We start from the raw sequence: 20,386 nt of genomic DNA, 5'->3' as shown, positions 1-20,386 counted from the left end.
TTCCAGGTGACCCATAATTAAAATGACTGGCCCTTTGCTTAAGAAACAGTGGCATAACCAAGCGTGCTGTATCCTGGGTCTGTCTCCATTTAAGGCTTAGATGTGGAGTTCTGGATTGCTTTAGGATTAGGATAGGGAGAGGGTTAGTGCGAGTTTAGAGGGGATTCTATAAAATAACTGCTCAACTGAATCAGCTACTCCTCCGTTGTTCTGTCAGCATCACGCATTTCAAACGGGGGCAGATGGATTAAGCCTGGAGAAGTGATCAAGCGGTGGTGATAAGTGCAAGGTGATAACGCACCAGCCAATCAGCTCCAAAATGTAAACTGACAGTTGGTAGCTGATTGGCTGGTGTGTTATCACCTTCCACTTATCAATGCCTTATCACTTCTTTATCCCTTCTCCAGGCTTAATACATTTGCCCCATTGTATGAAGGTATGTTACAATATAATTCACAATAACTAAAAGCCTAAAACATACATATCTGGAAAGCTACCTATAATTGTCTATCCTGCTAGTTTACAGCTACATTTTTCATGGACAGCTACTCTGAGGGGGAGATGAAGTGAGCCAGTGGAGAAATTGCCCATGGCAACCAATCAGCATTGACGTAACATTTATAGTTTTCACACTACAAAAGTATACAGAGCAGCTGATTGGTTACCTTGAGCAACTTCTCCACTGGCTCACTTCTCCACTTTTATCACTGCTTAGTACATGTCCCCCTAAATCTCGGGCACATGTACTCAAGGTCAGGACACCTAGACCTTCTGAAAGCAGAAAGGTAAGCTACATGTTCATTCTGGAAGGACATTTCTTATATAGTGAACCAAGAGAAACATTGAAGAGCACAAATACAAGAAACAAAGCCAATGGATCTTAAGTCAATATTTGATTTGGTTTATTCGTGGTTTGTACTGTAGATTGTATTTCTTTGAAATAAAATAAATTGTAACAGGTTAATCACAAAGAACAAGACCCTGTAAGTGATGTATTGTTGTGTAACTCAGGGTAAACAGGGCTGAATTTTACTGTTTACTGTCGGATCAAGTGATCGCTAGGTGATCATGTGATCAAGAAAATTATGAATAAACATTAAAAATAATCATGTTTTTAAGCCTCGTTTCTATACTTAAATACGTTTTTTAATTTTGCTTTTCCTTCCTACAACTACTACATAGTTTGAGTTGAGATGTTTTGAGAAACAGAAAAGTTAATTGTATTATCAATTACAGACAGGTGCTACAGTAATTATGTAGGCTAATGACACTCCTATAAAAAAGGTACATGGTCCATGTAATAATACCTTTGATAAAGCTTCTAAAAGACAGTGAAACGCGTTAGGTGGGCAGCCTCTGGACCTGGACACTGCCAGCTAGCCTTCTTGGGAGACGGTTTGGACATATAAAGCCATTGAAAATTCCAGCTACATCCATGGACAAAAAGCGATATCCATTACTGTTTGCGTTTGGACCTCAGTACTGCGCTGTGGATCATTGCTATGTGGAACACCCAGCCACAGACACTGAACTGTTAATTATCTACCTAAAGACTTGATTGCTTTTGCTAAAAGGCTTGTTCAACGTGAACTAAACGGTCTATCCCTATACTGTCATAATTTAGTGCCCTAATGATTCATTAATTGTGGACCAGAGAATGATAACAAGGTCCTTAATATAAGTTTTCATAACTGAAGTTTTAAGGTTCTCTATATGTATTTTTATACCCATGTTTATGTATGAATAAATGCATTGTCCTTTCTAAGCACCTGTCTGTTTAAGATTTAGCGCTGTAATAGTATATATTTTTTTGTGTATCTTGTTACGAAGACTGACTACCTCCAGTAAAACAGCCGCTTAGAAAATCAGTTCAGAGTTTAGCACCTGAATATATATTATTTAATTTATTTATTTTTGCAGTCCCGTCCCTGTGTGAAAATGCTTCCGGTATGCCCGCAAAACGCTCCGTCACTGTCCACCTAATGCCCGCCTCTGTCAATCATGTTGCAGATGCATCCTTCTGGGATGCGCCCGCAATGTTAATGCACAATGCCGTCGCAGCACATGCGCAGTTTGCCGATGTACGGCAAACTGCAATGCGGCCGCATTAGAAGGCCAGGTCTGAATTAGACCCAAAGTACATGAAGACTAAAGGGAAAGGTGAGGCTTCAGAGAGCTGAGAGAATAAGGAAGGAAGGAGGATAATGTATGACAGCATGGAAGAATACAAAGAATAAAGAGAGAAGTGGATAAAGTAAAGGAAGGAGAGTAAAGAGGATGCGAGTATATAATGAGCGAGTGGAACAAGAGTAAAGAGTAGTAAACTATATGGACGGGATCAGTGGTGGGATTCAGCCGGTTCACACCGGTTCTTCAGAACCGATACCTAAAGTTAGGTATGGTTCTTAGAACCGGTTGCTAATTGCGTGGGTGCTCCCGGGCCCGAGCACCCATGGACCGCGAGGAGCACCCATGGAATCCGCCGCTGCCCCAGTAGCGCTAGCCGCCGCTGCCCCCGCAGTAGATTGAGACACGCTGGGGGCTGCGGAAGTGCTTCTGTACCATAGCAATGTAAAAAAAAAAAAAAATGGCCGCCGCCAAGGAGGAGACAGATGCTAGAGGTCACATTTGACCTCTAGCACCTGTCTCCTCGGCGGCGGGCATTTTAAGAGGGTGTTTTTTTTACACTGCTGTGACTGCTATGGTACAGAAGCGCTTCCGCAGCCCCCAGCGCGTCTCAATCTACTGCGGGGGCTAGCAGTAACCACTGAAGTCCACACCCACCCTTCTCAACTTTACTGGGGCAGCGGCCAGGAGATACCTGGCAACACGCAGGAAACCCCTGACAACGCACAGGAGACCCCTAGCAACGCGCATGAAACCCCTGGCAACGCACAGGAGACCCCTAGCAACATGCATGAAACCCCTGGCAATGCACAGGAGAACCCTAGCAACATGCATGAAACCCCTGGCAACGCACAGGAGAACCCTAGCAACGCGCATGAAACCCCTGGCAACGCATAGGAGACCCCAGGCAATGTAAGTGGCATTATTGTGTGTGGGCATAAAATGGTGTCAGGACCACAACTGTGTGTATCATAATATGTAATTGGCATTACAGTGTGTGGCATAACGCATAATGGATGTTATTTGAGTATTAAATGCATTAATTATTAAACTACCTTTCGGTATACTTAAAATGGTCATTAGGACATAGAATCGGTTGTTAATTTATTTGAATCCCACCACTGGACGGGATGTACTACGCATCACATCCAGTGATACTTCTCGCTAATTATTTGTTAATAACGCTGGAGTGTACCTAGTAATGCAATTAGATTCTACTGTTGCAGGAAGTGGCAAAGAGAAAACCTGTACTGTTTTAATTATTCCAATTATTATTGCCAGTCCCTTACTTTGCCAGGGGTTTGGGCCTCTTTTAGTATAAAACATGCATACTTGTGCTGGACATGCTCACAAGAGAATGCACACATGCAGTTTTCCAGAGATGCTTGCATCTGCATTTGCACCATCTTATGACTAAAGGGAGTGCAAGCACTACAAGTACAATAAGGGCACGTTTACAAATATGTGGTCAAATGCACACTGCAGGGACACACACATGCTCCTGTCAGTATGCACATCTATCTGTATAATGCATATACTGTAGACCCAGGTAGCGCTTAATAATATATACAGTATACACAACCGTAAATATGAATAAATGATGTTTAATAAGGATAAGAAATAGTATAACCCTCCCGGGGGTATATGTATAAAATTTGAATACAAATAATGCACTTATCGAGCAGATAGCATTATAACATAGTATTTCTCACAAAATGAAAAAAATACAATAAAACCACATGAAATAAAACAACCTGTTTGCTAAATGGGTAGAGCTCTATAATGCACTAAGGGCCTAATTCAGACCTGATCGCTAGCAGGCGATTTTTGCACTGCTGTGATCAGATAATCGTCGCCTACACGGGGAGGGTATTTTAGCTGTGCCAGTGTGCGAACACGTGTAGCAGAACTGTACAAACAGATTTTGTGCAGTGTCTGCACGGCCCAGGGCATATTCAGCCGCTGCGGTCGCTTCAGCCTGTTTAGGACCGGAATTGACGTCACACACCCGCCCTGCACACGCTTGGACACGCCTGCGTTTTTCCAAACACTCCCAGAAAACGGTCAGTTGCCACCCACAAACGTCTTCTCCCTGTCAATCTCCTTGCGAACGCCCTTGCGAATGGATCCTTTGCACAATCCCATCACTGAGCGACGATCCGCTTTATACCCGTGCGACGCTCCTTTGTGATGCATGCGCAGTTTAGACCTGATCGCCCGCTGTATGAAAATGCAGCCTAGCGATCAGGTCTGAATTACCCTTAAATGTCCAGTGATATTAGATGTATTACCGCTAGGTCAGCCGGCACTCCGCAGTCTGCCCAATCCGCAGGAATGACATTGGTGTAGATAGAGTAGCCATATATAAATATATTATCTCACCGCTGAGCCCGTATGTGGCTTAGTAGCCTCTGAATTGGTCCGGCTGGCAGCAGTTGCCGGGCAGTCAGAGACATGACTGGTGGTGAGTGCGCTATCAAGTCTGAGCACTTCAGTCTATTACTGGTAACCACCGGAGACTTGGTTGATGGTGACAGACTGTGCACCGTAAGGCAGTGATGTCTGGCTGTAGATGTCAGTGGCGGAACTACCACCAGTGCAAGCGGGGCCCAAAGGGGTGCAAGCGGGGCTCAAGGGACTCCACCAGTGCAAGCGGGGCTCAAGGGGCCCAAAGCCAGCGCGACATGTAATGAGTCAAACTGACTCATTACATGCCGCCTGACTGCTGCTGTGTGCTGCGGGCCACCGCCGCCCGCCGAGAAGAGCACAGGGATGCAGTGGCCACGGCGAAGGGGGGGAGGAGGAGAGAGGTGGAGGAGGAAGCCGCAGCAGCGCAGTGTAATTGGTGGAGGTGCTGCTGCAGCTGTCCCTCTCCTTCCACATAGGCTGGCCACCGCTGTGAATGCTGGGATGCGCTTCCCTCATCACAGTAGCGGCGGCCAGCCTATGTGGATGGACAGGGACTGCTGCAGCGGCGCCTCCACCAATTACACTGCGCTGCTGCAGCTCCCGAGTCACCCTCCCTTCTTCTCCCCTGCCCGGGATCTGCCAGAAGCTGCAGCACCGAGGAGCCTGACTGACTATAATCTATTCTATCTATCTATCTATCTACCTATATATTCTGTCTGTCTGCCTTAATGTGTAAAAGGGGACGCTGTCTGCCGTAATGTGTAAAAAAGGGGACGCTGTCTGCCGTAATGTGTAAAAAGGGGACGCCGTCTGCCGTAATGTGTACAAAAGGGGACGCTGTCTGCCGTAATGTGTACAAAAGGGGATGCTGTCTGTCGTAATGTGAAAAAAGGGGGTGCGGTCTGCCGTAATGTGTAAAAAGGGGACGCTGTCTGCCGTAATGTGTAAAAAAGGGGACGCTGTCTGCATAATGTGTAAAAAGGGGACGCTGTCTGCCGCAATGTGTAAAAAGGGGGACTGTCTGCCATAATGTGTAAAAAGGGGACACTGTCTGCCGTAATGTGTAAAAAGGGGAATCTGTCCGCCGTAATGTGTAAAAAGGGGAATCTGTCCGCCGTAATGTGTAAAAAGGGGCTCTACCCGGTGTAGTGGTGCTACTGTGCGGCGTAATTTGAATAATGGAGACTACTGTGCACCGTTATATGAATTGGTATTATTTTGTGGCCACACCCCTTCCCCATGAAGCCACGCCCTATATATTTTGTGTGCGCCTACGGCGCGCACGGCCATTGTTTTACAAAGAGGGGGTCTCCGATGCCATTTCTTGCACACTGCGCTAAAATGTCTAGTTACAGCACTGTTGCTAGGAATCCATTACCCTGGCCCTGAGCAGGTCCCTCTCACCAGATCCTCTCCAGGGGTGAGTGGATGGACTTGGACGGGATGGGGGGGTCCCAAAGCTTTTTGTTGCACCTGGGCCCACCGCTCGCTAGTTCCGCCACTGGTAGATGTTATTACCAGTGGATCCGGCACCAATGTGGCTTGTGCGGCAATAGAACAAGTATTAAACATCCACTGGGAAGAGATTAGTACACCTGTGATCTTTACACTCCGCACAACAGGGCGGCTTTTTCAAAAGGCAGGTTACCAGTGAGAGATGGAAGCGCTCAGACTTGATAGTGCACTCACCGCCCGTCACGTCTCTGACTGCCCGGCAATTGCTTTCAGCCACAGCGCTGGCCACAGTCCATACAGGACCAATACAGAGGCTACTAAGCCACATATGGGCTCAGCTGTGAGATAATAGGAAATAAATACCTACCCATAAATCCTTTTCTCGTAGTCCATAAGGCATATTAGGGACAGAATTAGTACGATGGGGTATAGACGGGTCCAAAGGAGCCAGTACACTTTAAATTTCTTCAACTGGGTGTGCTGGCTCCTCCCCTCTATGATGTTCCGCTCAACTTCCATGCCATCAAACGAAGCCGCCGTAAGTCCGGGTAGATGAACGGTCCTTGTTGAAGAAGACCCCTTCTTAGAGGCAGACGCCAAGGGTCCTCTATGGACATGTCCAGAGGAGCCATGTACCACGCTCCTCAGGGCCAATCTGGGGCAATCCAGATTGCTCTCACTCTTTGATGCCCGATCCGCTTGAGCACCCTTGGGATCAGCGGAATCGGAGGAAACAGGTAGACCAGCTGGTAAGGCCAAGGCAATGTCAGCGCATCCACTGCGCTCACCTGAGGGTCCCTTGTATGTGAGCAATAGCAGCAAAGCTTCTTGTTGAGGCGAGAGGCCATCAAGTCGATCTGTGGGTATCCCCACCTGTCGATCTGTTGAAACACCTGAGGGTGTAGTCCCCACTCTCCCGCGTGGAGATCGTGTCCACTCCCGGAATGAAGATTGCGGACAGTGCTCTTGCAATTCTTTCTGCTCAGAGGAGTATTCTTGACACTTCTTGCATGCAGGCCCTGCTTTTTGTCCCTCCTTGTCGATTGATGTACTCCACCGCCGTCGCGTTGTCAGACTGCTCCCGAAGTAGAGGGAATGCCTGAATCAGAGCATTGTAGATAGCCCGAAGTTCCAGAATGTTGATTGGAAGTAGGGCCTCTGGGGCAGACCACCTGCCCTGGAACTGCGCCCCTGGGTGACCAGCTACCCATCCTCTCAGACTCGCATCCGTCGTGAGGAGGATCCAATCCTGAATCCCAAAGTGTCGACCTTCCAGAAGGTTGGAAGACTGTAGCCACCACAGGAGAGAAATCCTGGCCTGGGTCGACAGCCAAATCATCACCGGATCACTTGTAGTGATCATTCAGTATGGCGAACCGCAGATAAGCCTGATGAGGAGGCCAAATTGGTATATCCAGGCACACAAGGAACTCCTGTGGCTCCAGGCCTGCAATCACCGTTCTCAAAGATTCCATCTTGAATCTGAAAACCTTCAGGTAAGGATTCAAGGACTTCAGATTCAGAATGGGTCTCACCGACCCTTCTGGTTTTGGTACCACGAACATACTGGAGTAGTAACCTTGTCCTTGTTGTTGTAGGGGTACTGGAACAATGACCTGGGACTGGACCAACTTGTTGATGGTCAGTAGCAGCGTACCTCACATATTTTCCAAGCTGGTAAGCCGTTCTCGAAAAATAGTTGGGGAGGAGCACCGTCGAACTCCAGCTTGTAACCCTGAGAGATAAGGTCCCTTACCCAAGCATCTTGGCAGGAACCTTCCCAGATGTGGCTGTAGTGACGTAACCAAGCTCCCACCGCGAGATCCCCTCGGGGTGGGTGGGCACCGTCATGCTGAAGTCTTTGCGGAACCCGAACTTGTGCTTTGATCCTGAGATCCGGCAACGGCTGGTTTCTTAGGCTTACCTCTGGTGCCTCTAGCTGCATTGGAGGCCCCTCTGGCGCTAGATCGAAATCTAGAGGACCGAAAGAACTGAGTAGACGGTCCCGGTTAGGCACGTCTAGCAGGCGGAGCTCCTGAAGGGAGAAATGTGGATTTCCCAGCAGTAGCTTTGGAGATCAATGTGTCCAATTCACCTCCAAAGAGCCATTCACTTTTGAAGGGAGGAGATTCCACATTACGTTTGGAATCTGCATCAGCAATCCACTAACACAACCATATGGCTCTGCACGCGGACACAGCCATAGCAGAGGTCCTAGCATTAATGTTGCCAATCTCTTTAAGGGAGTCACAGAGGACTCTTGCCGTGTCCTGAATGTGATTTAGAAAAGTTACAGTAGTAACTAAGGTCATATCTCCCGAAAGACCTTCCTGAATTTGAGTAGCCCAGGAATGAATTACATGTGTCATCCAGCAACCTGCAATGACCGGTCTATGAGCTACACCTGCAGCAGTGTAGATAGATTTTAGAGTGGACTAAATTTTCCTATCTGCCAGGTCCTTTACCGTAAAGGAGCCCGAAGCAGGAAATACCGCCTTTTTAGAAAGGCGAGAGACTGAGACATCCACTGCTGGAGATTGTTCCCAGAATTTTCTGCCTTCACGGGCAAAGGGGAATGTATGCAGAATCCATTTGGACACCTGATATTTTTTATCTGGATTTTTCCAGGCCATTTTAAGTAAGTCATCCAATTCCTTGGAATCAGGAAATGTGACTGTCCGTTTGTCTCGTGGGAGGAAAAATTACTGCTGACTATTAGCATCCTCCAGGGGTAGCTTTAACACATTTCGAAAAGCCAATATGAGGGGTGCAATACCCTGGGTAGGGGTGGGATCGGGGGTGTATCTAGGGGTCCGAGCGCCCCTGGCAAAGTAAGGGGTTGGCGCCCCCCTCCCCCCCTACACACATTTGGAATAAGGTGTGAGTATTGGAAATGGGGCATGGTCTTGTGTGGGAAGGGCATGGACACTATAGTACTTCCAATTCAAATTATGCGACACAGTAGTGTCCCTTATTTGCATTACACTGCACACTAGTGCCTCATATTCATATTATACCATCCCTCCCCCCTAACCTACCTTTCACACAGCCTGATCTTAACCTGCCCCCCCAAAAGCCTCTTCAGTGGTGCCTAACCCTAACCCACCCTTCTTAATCTCTCTCCCTGCAGCCTAACCCTAACCCTCGCTGCCTAACCCTAACCCTCCCACGTGGCTTGCCAGTAGAAACTTTGGCACCAACTCGATCCGGATTTTGGCATTCTGCATCGCTATCTATGTTGGGATGCCAGCATCAGCATTCCGAGCAGTTTCGGGATGCTGGCGTCAGCTTTCCGACCGCCGGAATGCCAAACGCTGGCATCTTGACTGCATTCTGAATTAAATGCTAATGAGCTGCAGTGAGATGAGCCTCAAATGGACCCAGCTATTAACCAAACACCATTAGTTGGATGGTAAAAGTGCTTCCTGTTAGAAAAAACATCAGGGTGCCATCACTTCCAAGATAAAATGATCAATTATACAATTAACTGATATACATTTCCTTGAACCTGGCCTTGAAATAGGTAAGATATGTATTTTCTTTATTACACTCAACGAGTTAAAGTTTTCGCTTACTTGCTACTTACTTACATCTAACATGCATGAAAATCGTGTAGTTTTCCCGGTACTACAGTCCCTTCTCCCAAACACTGACACTATTTTATTATCTTCAACAACAAATAGATCTATAGTACTGTGCTATATAACAATTGCTGTGTACCTGGTGATAGTCTTTTACTGCCGGCGCGGCGCCGGTGTCCGTCAGCACCGCATACCACACTGCACTAGTGATAAGACTAGTGTCCGGCAGCACCGCACTTGTAATCAGACTCACAATAAACTACAGTTCCCAGCCGCCCTTGCTGCCGGGAGCTCCCAGCAACAAGGGCTGCTGGGAGCTGTAGTTTATTTTGAGTCTGATTACAAGTGCGGTGCTACCGGACACCAGCGCCGCTCCAGCAGTAACAGACTCTCACCAGGTACAGTCTGACAGTACTGCTTTTCTACCCTTTGGCTGCGCGGGTGGCACAGCCAGGCGGCGCCCCCTCCTTGCCTGGCGCCCCTGGCGAGTGCCATCCTGGCCAATGGGTAGATACACCCCTGGGTGGGATCCCCACTTATGGGGTCCACATCATCCCCATCATCCTGTATATCATTAGTATCTGATAGGAGTGCAGGTAGAGCACATTTTTGTGCCCCTGTTGCAGACAGGGAGGGATGTTTAGCCGTTAGACTTGCCACTGCTTGTTGCAGTTCCTGAGTCTTATTGGCATTTGCAGTGAGTTGAGATGACATATCAGACATAATAGTTTTGATAGCCCCAAACCAGGAGGGCTCTGGACTCTCCCCCACATTGTTATCAGCATTCTGAGATGACCGACTACACTGCTCATATGATATTGAGCCAGATGAACTAGGAGAGAATCTAGCATTATAAACACTGCATAACTTCTGTTTTACCATATTGAATAAGAAAACAGGAACAATACACATACAACACAGCCTGAAATACAACACAAGCCTGTCCTATTGCATGTGAGAGGAGACACAGGAGAGAGGACACCAGCGCACCCAGCGCTGCACAGCCCCAGTGAGGCTGTCAGCGTTTTATATGTAAACAACAGTGAGATTATATTTTGAGAAATCTCTCAGAGGGATGTTACTTGTGCACATATATAGCGGCTCTCCCCCTCTACACCCGGTACCAGCGATCCAGGGACTGTTATGGAGGAGCTATATGAGGCTGCTGCTGCTATGCAGAGGAATGTGCTAAAATGCAGCTGAGCCTGCTCTCATGTAGCTCTGCCTCCCGCCATGGTGCCGTAGCTACTGTTTTATATTTATACTGGCCATGTCTCCCTATGTTTGTAGCCTCACATAAATGCTTGGAACAGTACAATGCATTTTAGCCAGTCTCACGCAGGTGCTACAGTGGGTCTCCCCCGCGCTTCATCCGTACAGTGAACCAGGGGGGACCCCCAGTGGGGTCCTTTGCATGTACTCACCACTTATGATCACCTTCAGGCAGCGTTAGGGGTGTGTAGCATGCTGCAGCTGCGACAGCCAAGGCGCCATGCCCCGCTGAACAAACAGCCCCTCAGGACGGTGGTCCTGCACCGGGGAAGCGGCTCTGCACCTCAAGATGCCTGTGACCGTCCCTCCCTAACTCCCACTGTGCAGGAATGCTGTTGTCCAAACAGCATACCAAAAAAAATAAAACTTTAAAAGAAACTGAAGAAAAACTCTGGAGCTTGCAGAGTGTGCATCCTCTCCTGAGGGCACTTTTTTCTAAACTGACCTGTAGGAGGGGGCATAGAGGGGAGGAGCCAGAACACCCAGTTGAAGAAATGTAAAGTGCACTGGCTCCTTTGCACCCGTCTATACCCCATCTAATTCTGTCCCCAATATCCCTTATGGATGCTAGAGAAAATATATTTATATCTGGCTATTCTATGTACACCAATGCCATTCCAGCGGATTGGGCAGACTGTTTCAAATCTGAGTGCCGCCGCTGTTCTCTAATGGCCGGCTGACCTAGCGGTATTACATCTAATATCACTGGACATTTAGTGTACTATAGAGCTCTACCCATTCAGCAAACAGGCTGTTTTATTTCATGTGATTTTATTGTATTTTTTCATTTTGTGAGAAATACCATGGTATAATGCTATCTGTATATGCTCGATAAGTGCATTATTTATATCCAATTTTATACCTATACCCCCGGGAGATTATTCATATTTACTGTTGTGTATATGTATTATTAAGCGCTGCCTGGGTCTATATAGTGTGCTTTTCGTTTTAATATGCTGGCAATCCTGTTTCCCAGGTGGCTGCTGATATACATTACTACATCAGCACTATTCAGTACAGCTCTGAGACTATTATCTCTATATATCTATCTGTATGTATACAACAGTTCGTTTGTAAAAAGTTCCATGCATATGAAAACAATCAGAGCAGTCCTCTGCAGTGTTTTATATTATTATTATTTTTTTTATTATTATTATTAATAATAATAATAATAATAATAACATTGTTAAATAAAAACCAGCATGTCCCCCCCGCTCTCAAAGTGTCATCAGGAGCAGTGCTTATAGTCTACTGATACAATAGGGCACAAAATAGCCAATACATGCACTAGGCTGCGACAGGCTGGCCTGGTGATGCTATAACAAGAAAACCCGCAGCATGGAACCCTCATATCATACTGTCACACAGCAGAGTATGCAGGCACTTGTAGTGCTCTCAGCATCACCATGCCCTGGCATTCAGAGTCTGTTGGACCTGTAGTGCACTTTATAAAAAGAAATACAGTAGACATACAGTGTAAAATGTGTGACTTTATGGCTCATCTAAATCCATCTGGAGTAAATGCTGGGGGAGCCTCCTCTGTAATGTATTGCACGATAAGTAATTCCTCTGGAACAAATAAATAAGCCATGCTCAATTTTTTTAGTCCAATTTCCTTCATATTGTTCCAATACTTAGTCTGGAACATGCGCCATGGGTTTCCTCATTCTAGATACCCAGTATGTACACTATAGGTACAGGAGCCAATGATAGTACCTTTCTGGATATTACATTTGTTTGATAAATATTCATGTAAATATGTACAAAACATTTAAAGAAGGAACTGGCTGAATTTACACCAATGTAAATTTAAAATCAGAAAGGTGACTTTGAGGAAGGTAATTAATTTGATAATTTATGAAAAATAAAGCTATCTTCAAACAATTTCCCAATTTGTAGATTATTTATTAAAACAACCTGCATAATAAGTGTCAGACAACAGTTGTGCCCAGAATATTTGGCAGTTAGTTCATGCAAGAAGATTTTTTACATCATTAACAATTTCTTAAAGGTATTTTTCCCATAAATAATGCACTTTAACTATTAATGTATACAGTATCTAGCGCCTACTGCTAAGTTTTGATAGGTGTTTACGTTTAGCATTTTTGCTGTGTGCTCATTAAATGAGAACAATAAGGATAATTATGTGATTGCCTTACACGTTAAACAGCCTTTGCCATGTCGTATCAGCTGTAAGCTGAATATAACATCTGACAGAGAAAAAAAGTTTATTTTAAGCTAAATGTTTATGAAAGTAATGATAGATATCTATGCTGAAATACAGGCAAGTTGGCTTATCAGTAGGCTTATCATATGACTGGTTAACATCATAAACAGTCTTTGCATTGTGACTCAGTGTTGGCATAAAAGTCACTGCTTGGTATAGAAAGGTCAGTTATCAGCTGCATCTGGTGATTTGACATCTCACAGTGTAAAGTATGTTTTTTTAACCTAAATGTTATATGTAAATAATGATAGCTGGATAGAGATAGAGGGATATATAGGACACTGAACTGTCATATCAGCAGATACAGCTAATAACTGACATTCTAGGCAGTTACTTTTACACCAAAGTTGAGTGACAACACAAAGGCTGTATGATGTTAGTCAGTCACATAAATCAGCCTATTGAAGTGATAAAACCTGCCTGCTTTTCACTACTCATATCCATTATCATTATTTTCATATAACAATTAGGTTAAAAAAGAAGCTTTCCTTACAGCATGAAATGTCATATCAGCAGATACAGCTGTTAATTGATAGTATACCAAGCAGTGACTTTTATACCACAAGGTTCTACTTGGAAGGATTCACACTCCCATCAGCCGCTGCACCAAAGCATTGTCCGTGCAGAGTAGCCCACTCTTACAGCATCACCACCGGGAGCACCTGCATTTGCACTGCATTTCCCATCCCCGTTGCTACGGCCAACCACGCCATCTGGGGAAGTGGTCACCATCGGTGCTGTTTCCCTGCAACCCGGCGCAGACCGGCGCACTCCAGAATATCAGCTCAAACAGCCTCCTGTCTGCAAGTGCGGAGGTACCGGAGGCAGTGTAATCTACCTGCACAGCTCGGTGAGGCACACTGCACGGCGCAGCACACTTTACCCGCTGAGGCTCTGGTGCGTTTCCCTGACAGCACAGCGGGACGACACCAGGGAGCAAGGATAGAATAGGCTCCTGCCCAGCGGAGGTAATTCAACAAAGTGTCTTTACAATTAAATACCAACTGCAGTGGATTTGTGACTCATTCAGTACCTTTTGGTATACCAAGACGTGAGTGACTTTTGTTATGATAGTATATCAATCAATTAATTATTTACACATATATATTTTATATTTTAATTTGTTTGCATCAAAAATATATTACTGATAGTGCAAATCCTCTGGGCGCAGTTATTTATTTAACATGTGCATTTAAGTTCATCAAATTATAACTGGTTTCCTGAGGAATGAAATAAGCAGCCTTATTATAGGGCACATTTTTTTATTATTGTGAACTCTGTTACATTCTTTTATTCTCCCGGGAGTGTGTTATAATCTTATTCATTGTGCTTAAATAAATGTTTTTTTATTTCAACTGATTGACAAGCGCCACCTGTTAATTTGTTTGGTTACTTTTATACCACAGCTGACTGAAATCATAAAGGCTATGATCAGCCTATTAAAGTGATAATCACAATCTGACTTCATTTCAACACTGCTTTCTATCGTTATCCATCTAACACTATTTGCATATAACAATTAGGTTAAAATAAGATTACATTACGCTGTGAGATGTCATATCAGCAAATGCAGCTGTAAACTGGCAACTATATAACAAGCAGGGACTATTATACCAAAACTGAGTGACATCACAAAGGCTGACATAAAAACTGTTTCACCAAGCATTTTTTTTATTATTACAATGTGATTTAAAACAATTACATTGTAAACAAATAAGGCCTTATTCAGATCTGCACACAAGTCGACAATAGATACTGCTGAATTGTCTGGAAATAAATGCGGCACTTCGCCTGTATTCAGAGTTGGCCACAACTACAGTATGTGATTGCCCTATTGATCCGCTTGTGAATGTAGGCATCATAATTACGGCCCTTAATGCCCTCATTACGGCATTAAGGGCCGTAATGAGGGCGGAGCCTGTATGTTCCTGGTCACTGACTGCATTGCAGGGAGTCCAGTGCAGTGTAGTTTTGGGGGATGAGAGGAAATTTGAAGGCTTGTCAAAAGAACCTTCCTGGCTGCCAGGTACCTGCATTCAGTAATATGGAACATGCAGGCAATGTGGTGGCTATCCCTTCCCTCTCATCAGTCCTTTCCTCCTACCCACAGTGGCCCAGCCTATCAATCACATAGAAGCTCCACCCCTCCAGACTAGACCGAGGAGCTGCTGCCCTCTTCTTGTGAGAATTGATGTGTGTATACTGTATGTGTGTGTGTATATGTATATATGTGGGTGTTTATGTGTATGTGTGTATATGTGCGTGTTCATGTGTGTGTATGTATGTGTGTATATGTCTGTGTATACGTGTGTGTCTGTGTCAATCCCCGTATGTGTATGTTTGAATGTGTGTGTGTGGACATGAACCTGCTCCTAGTGTCATGGCTCCATGCTACGCCTCTGCGTGCACTTACACTAGCCCTATATCCAATGAAAGATATTAGAAATCAGATGGATCTTTGTGTATGCTTAACTTTGAATAGCCTGCAATTCTACCTACATAACCTAGGAAAACACAGCCTACCTGATAATGTCCAGTCATTGCCCGTCCCTTAATCAGGCCCATATATTGTAATGTGTGTGTCTCAATTATACAGTACATGTCTGTGATTTTTTGACAAAAATATATACAAATGTGATTTTATGGTCGAAATTTTTTTTTTTTTTTTTTTTATCACAGTGTTATAATTGCTTGTTTTTCAGCCAGTTGATGCTTATGAATTGTTGGAATTAAAAACTATAATGGTCTGTGCTGGGAATACAGTTGATGTTAGCGGTACATACACTTTCTGGTACCTTGAGACCAAGGAAATAGGAACTGCAGCCATTGGGTTCTGGGGGCTTGTAGTCTGGCCTGGGTAGAGGGGCTTTACCTGCAATCAAAAATAACAAATAACCATCATATTAAAAAGCAGAGCTTCACCGTACAATAACTAAAATACCAAACAAAGCACAATATTTACCTTAATGGTTTTCCAAGCAAGTTTGAAACATTCTGCAACCTTTAGCAAACTATTTACTAACAAAATCCCTGGCCTGAATCTAATCTAGAGAACAGAGGGCCTTATTCAGCTTCAGCTGCAGTCTAACCCTAACTGTCCCCTCCCGAAGCCTAACCCTAACCATCCCCAACAATCTAACCCTAACCTACTCCACCCCTGTAGCCTAACCCTGACCCTCCCACCAAAGGGTCTAACCCTAACCCCAAGGCCAGTACTTACCATCTGGATCCATTTAGATTCTGACCACCGGCATCCCACTGTCAGTATTCTGACTGTCAGGATCCTGACTGAACCCCGTTATGCAGACATATAATTTGTTGACATGGTACAATGCAAAATGCTGTTGTTGACATTATGACTGCCTATATGGTCATTGCCGACTTGCTGACTGAGAGGACAATGGGTAGCTAAATGCCGCAATCAGAAAATTATAATATCACCACTAAGGAAATTATGTTCCTGAAAACCAGTTCAGTGCCTGTAATACATGTCTGTAATGTGTTCTCTTCCATCTGACCTCATTGTGATGCTGCAATGTAGTACTTCTTTTGCATCAGCTTCTCTATTGCCACTTCTGTTCAGACTGATAATAACAACAGACTGATAATAACAACATATAATTATTTAGGTGAAATGGGAATACTCTTCTTCAGACAAATTTTATATTGAATTGAAATGTCACTCACTCTCCAAAAAAAGTATACATTGTAACTGGCCCAAACGCCAAAGCTGTTCGAATTGCTATAAAAGTATGTATTCTTGTTGTTTGTTGTGTTATGCTATGCCTACTAGAACATTATTTTGATATTTCCTATAGATTGTAAGCTTACGAGCAGGGCCTTCCTACCTCTATGACTGTTTGTTACTAGGCAGTTTTGTTATATCATTGTTATTTACAATTGTAAAGCGCAATGGAATTTGCTGCGCTATATAAGAAACTGTTAATAAATAAATAATTACAGATATGTCAAAGTACAACTGTTGTTCAGGCTAATATATTTTGTCAGACAAAGTAACTGCACAAGTAACATATAAAGCAGAGTCATTTAATTTGGAGTGGCGAATAGACTGTGTATGAGACCTAAAGCAAGACAATATATTGGGCAATATTCCAGAGGTTTGAGGTTTACTAGGGCACCCATCCTGCAATTGAAAACTAATTTAATAGTAAAAGAATTTTCATTTAATATTATTACTTGTACATTTCTGAAATTACTTCCCAGCAACTGTGCTAGAGGTTAAACAATAAGGGGATTAAAGAATTATTGTGTAATACAAAACCAAAAATGTCTATTTTCCATGGACAAAAGTCAAACAGTGACACCCAGTGGCCAGTTTATCATAATCTGTACCGTTCTTTTAGTGTATAGTATGTCTGCAATTTTAGAAAAGTATAATATAGGGTATATCTCGGCATTAGGCAAACTGATGCTCCAGACTGCAGTAGCCATTATTCTAAGTGGGGACTGCTGTCTGGACTCTTTTTTACCAAATTCTGCAGAGTTTAGCTCTTGTTTTCCAAATAAATCCTATTTTTCTGCATTATTCTCTGCACTGCATTTGTGAAATTTGTATTTCACTGAATGTATAACAAATAGAACTGGGGCAATGACAGTCTATTCATTTTGTGGTGTGCTGTGGTGCAGAAGGGCTAGGACTAGGGTTACCACCCATTCAGTTTTCGGCGGGATTGTCCTGGACCAAGAGCATATTGTCCCGCTCCTGCCAGCCACCACAGTCTGCATATGCCCTGCCTGTGAGAGTGAGAGCCCTCTCTACCTGCTCAAGCTCCGCAGCCTCAGGTCGCAGCACTCCTACACAGGTGCACAGATGCCAGGGCCATCTTGGATACTGGCTGACTGGAGTTGGCTTGGAATGTTCTCCCCAAGTCCCCGCTGTGAGCAAAACCAGCAAGAGGAGAGGAGCCCTAGGAGGACTAGCAGCTGCTGCCCACTGCTGACACCATATCGTGTGACCTGCCGCTGCCGTCTGCCCACTTTACTGACTGAGTCACTACCTGGGAGTGAAATCGACCGTGGATGGGTCAGAAGTAGGGTGGCCAATCCCGGGCCATTTTTACAATCCCGGGTATCAGGATTGAAAAATGGTTAATCCTGGGATTAGTTGGTTCCTTTTTTCCCCGCCCCACCCACATAACTGACCACCATAGTACCTGGGAAGGTAGATGGGTCACTTCTTCCAGTTTGGTACGGTCTGTGTGGCGGGTGTCTGGCTGCGCAGCGTGACCTCTGACTTCACGTCATGCTGCGCATGGGGAGCCGGGAGGAGGGAGCCGGGCATCGTCCGAGTCTCCTGAGGACGTTCAACGCTATCCGACATTAAAAAAAATCAAAGGACTACCTGATCCCAAACTCCCCGGTATTTAATCCCTGACGATTTTTGGCCTAAATCCTAGGATCCCGATGATTCTGATCCCAGGATTGGCCACCACAGTTAGAAGTAAGGACCACTTGCATCAGCTGACGGAGAAAGAGCAGAGGTCTGTGGACACTAGGCCAGGCTGCCAGGCGGAGGCTGCGTGGTGGCCATTTGTTTGTGCTTGCGCTTACATTTCTTCAGACAGTGAGTGCATATTGGTAGATTTTACAGTGATTTTAAATTTGAAGCAAAACACATAGGACCCCTGAAATTCTGGACACTGGGCACAGTCTCCTCAGCAGTCACTGAGCTCAGTGTCAGACTGTGACAACTGGCAGACACACATACTTTGCTAAAGACATTTTCTTAATGTTTGTCTTATTCGTGTTAACATAGTAGTCCTGGTGGGTAGGAGGAATTGTCCAGCCCTGGTATTCTTGAAAGGTGGCAACCCTAACTAGGACTGGGACAGGCCTGGTCAGCCCTTGGCTCTCCAGCTGTTGTGAAACTACAAGTCCCAGCTTGCTCTGCCACAGTTTTGCTATTAGGGAATGCTAAAACTGTGGCAGGGGATGCTGGGTTGTGTAGTTTCATAACAGCTGGAGAGCCGCAGGTTGCCCAGGCCTTGACTGGAAAATGTTAAGCCAAATTCCACTTGCAACGCATGCACATAGCACACCTAAATGCAGAATGAGTGTCGCAGGACACTTTGCTAATTTCTAGCAGAAATATTATCAAAACCCATACAGCTAGTGAATACAGATCTATATTATATTGTTCTATAACAGGTAAATGCTCTATTAAAAATGCACTTTCTTGGGTTAACATGAAACAAGAACTTACCATATCGACATTTGTATTGACAAACTCCATTTCGTCCACCCAGGAGTTCCAAAAAGGAGTCAAAATAACCATTGACTGCCTCAAATCCATCACGTACTGTACCTAGGCCCCAGTCTGAGGATGAATCATCAGGGGGTATCTGGTTGTTGGTGGTATTTTGTGTTACATCATCTGTACTGGTGGCAATGCTAAGTGCCAGACAGAGCACAGTGGCTCTAATGATCACCTTCATCCTGTGCGTAAACCTCAGCTGTGCAGGTTCTCTGTGTTGTCAGGCTGCAGTTTCTATAATGCCTGAGAATGGACTTTACACACTGAAATAGTAACTGAGGTGAGGTCACTGAAATAATAAAAATACAGGGAACATTCAGTTCAAAGGTTGGACCTGGTGGAAGTCTGACCAGGAGATGATTAGTCAAACTCTTAGCTAGTGATTTCTCCAAATCTAACAATTTCATGTCTTATGTATTATTGTTTCTGCATACAGAAAATTGTTATTATTACAACACAAAATATCAGCAATGGTGGCAGGAGGGCATAACTAGACTGATACAGTACAGGTCAGTATGAAGGTATAATGCTGCATTAATAAATATTTCCCTTACTTACCCTGTAAGCTTCGCTAAAAAGAGGGATGGAGTAATTCTCTTTCCCCACAATCACAAAATACACATACCGTCCACAGCTATTACCCAACAGGCAATAATAGGATTTTAATTACCTACCGGCAGTGCTTAAAGTGGTCCTAGAGAGGTGGTGAAACTCACCCCCCTCTCCACGGTGCCCATGTAACAAATGTATTGCGCGCGCCGTAGGCGCGTGCGGCAAAAAGGGTGTGTGGTTTCAAAAAGATAGGGGCGTGGTCACACAATAGTAATAATGCCCACAGTAGTAGCACCCAAGTAGAAATTTTGAAGTGGGGGTATGGAAAAGTGAAGGTTGTAGTTATGTGTGCGCCAAAGGCGCACGCGCTCCTGAAAAGGGGGTGTGCCCATGCAAAAGGGGGCGTGCCCTTCAGTGTAGTTTACCACACCATATACCCCTTATACACATTATGCACCACAATAGTAGGACCCCTTTCACATTATACCA

At 44.8% G+C, this 20,386-nt stretch overlaps 1 protein-coding gene across 2 annotated transcripts in view; it reads right to left on the bottom strand.

Annotated features, from left to right (window-relative positions):
• The window catches only part of PLA2G12B (phospholipase A2 group XIIB), a 40,365-nt gene extending 20,760 nt beyond the window's left edge, over positions 1 to 19,605 (bottom strand). Inside the window, exons 1-2 of one of the 2 annotated variants that reach the window (XM_063963694.1) lie at positions 19,295 to 19,605; positions 15,867 to 15,943 (exon numbers count right to left, since the gene is read on the bottom strand). In XM_063963694.1, the coding sequence (XP_063819764.1) occupies positions 15,867 to 15,943; positions 19,295 to 19,526 (309 nt within the window). In that variant the 5' untranslated portion in view covers positions 19,527 to 19,605. Of the gene's footprint in view, positions 1 to 15,854; positions 15,944 to 19,294 lie in introns of both variants that reach the window. The other variant, XM_063963693.1, reaches the window with a different exon arrangement.
• Between the last annotated feature and the right edge of the window lie 781 nt (positions 19,606 to 20,386).

Source organism: Pseudophryne corroboree, chromosome 3 (genome assembly GCF_028390025.1).
Source record: "Pseudophryne corroboree isolate aPseCor3 chromosome 3, aPseCor3.hap2, whole genome shotgun sequence".
In the NCBI taxonomy this organism is placed as follows: Eukaryota; Metazoa; Chordata; class Amphibia; order Anura; family Myobatrachidae; genus Pseudophryne; species Pseudophryne corroboree.
Note: the sequence above shows the minus strand (reverse complement) of the source record. Positions and strands in the feature narration are given on the sequence as shown.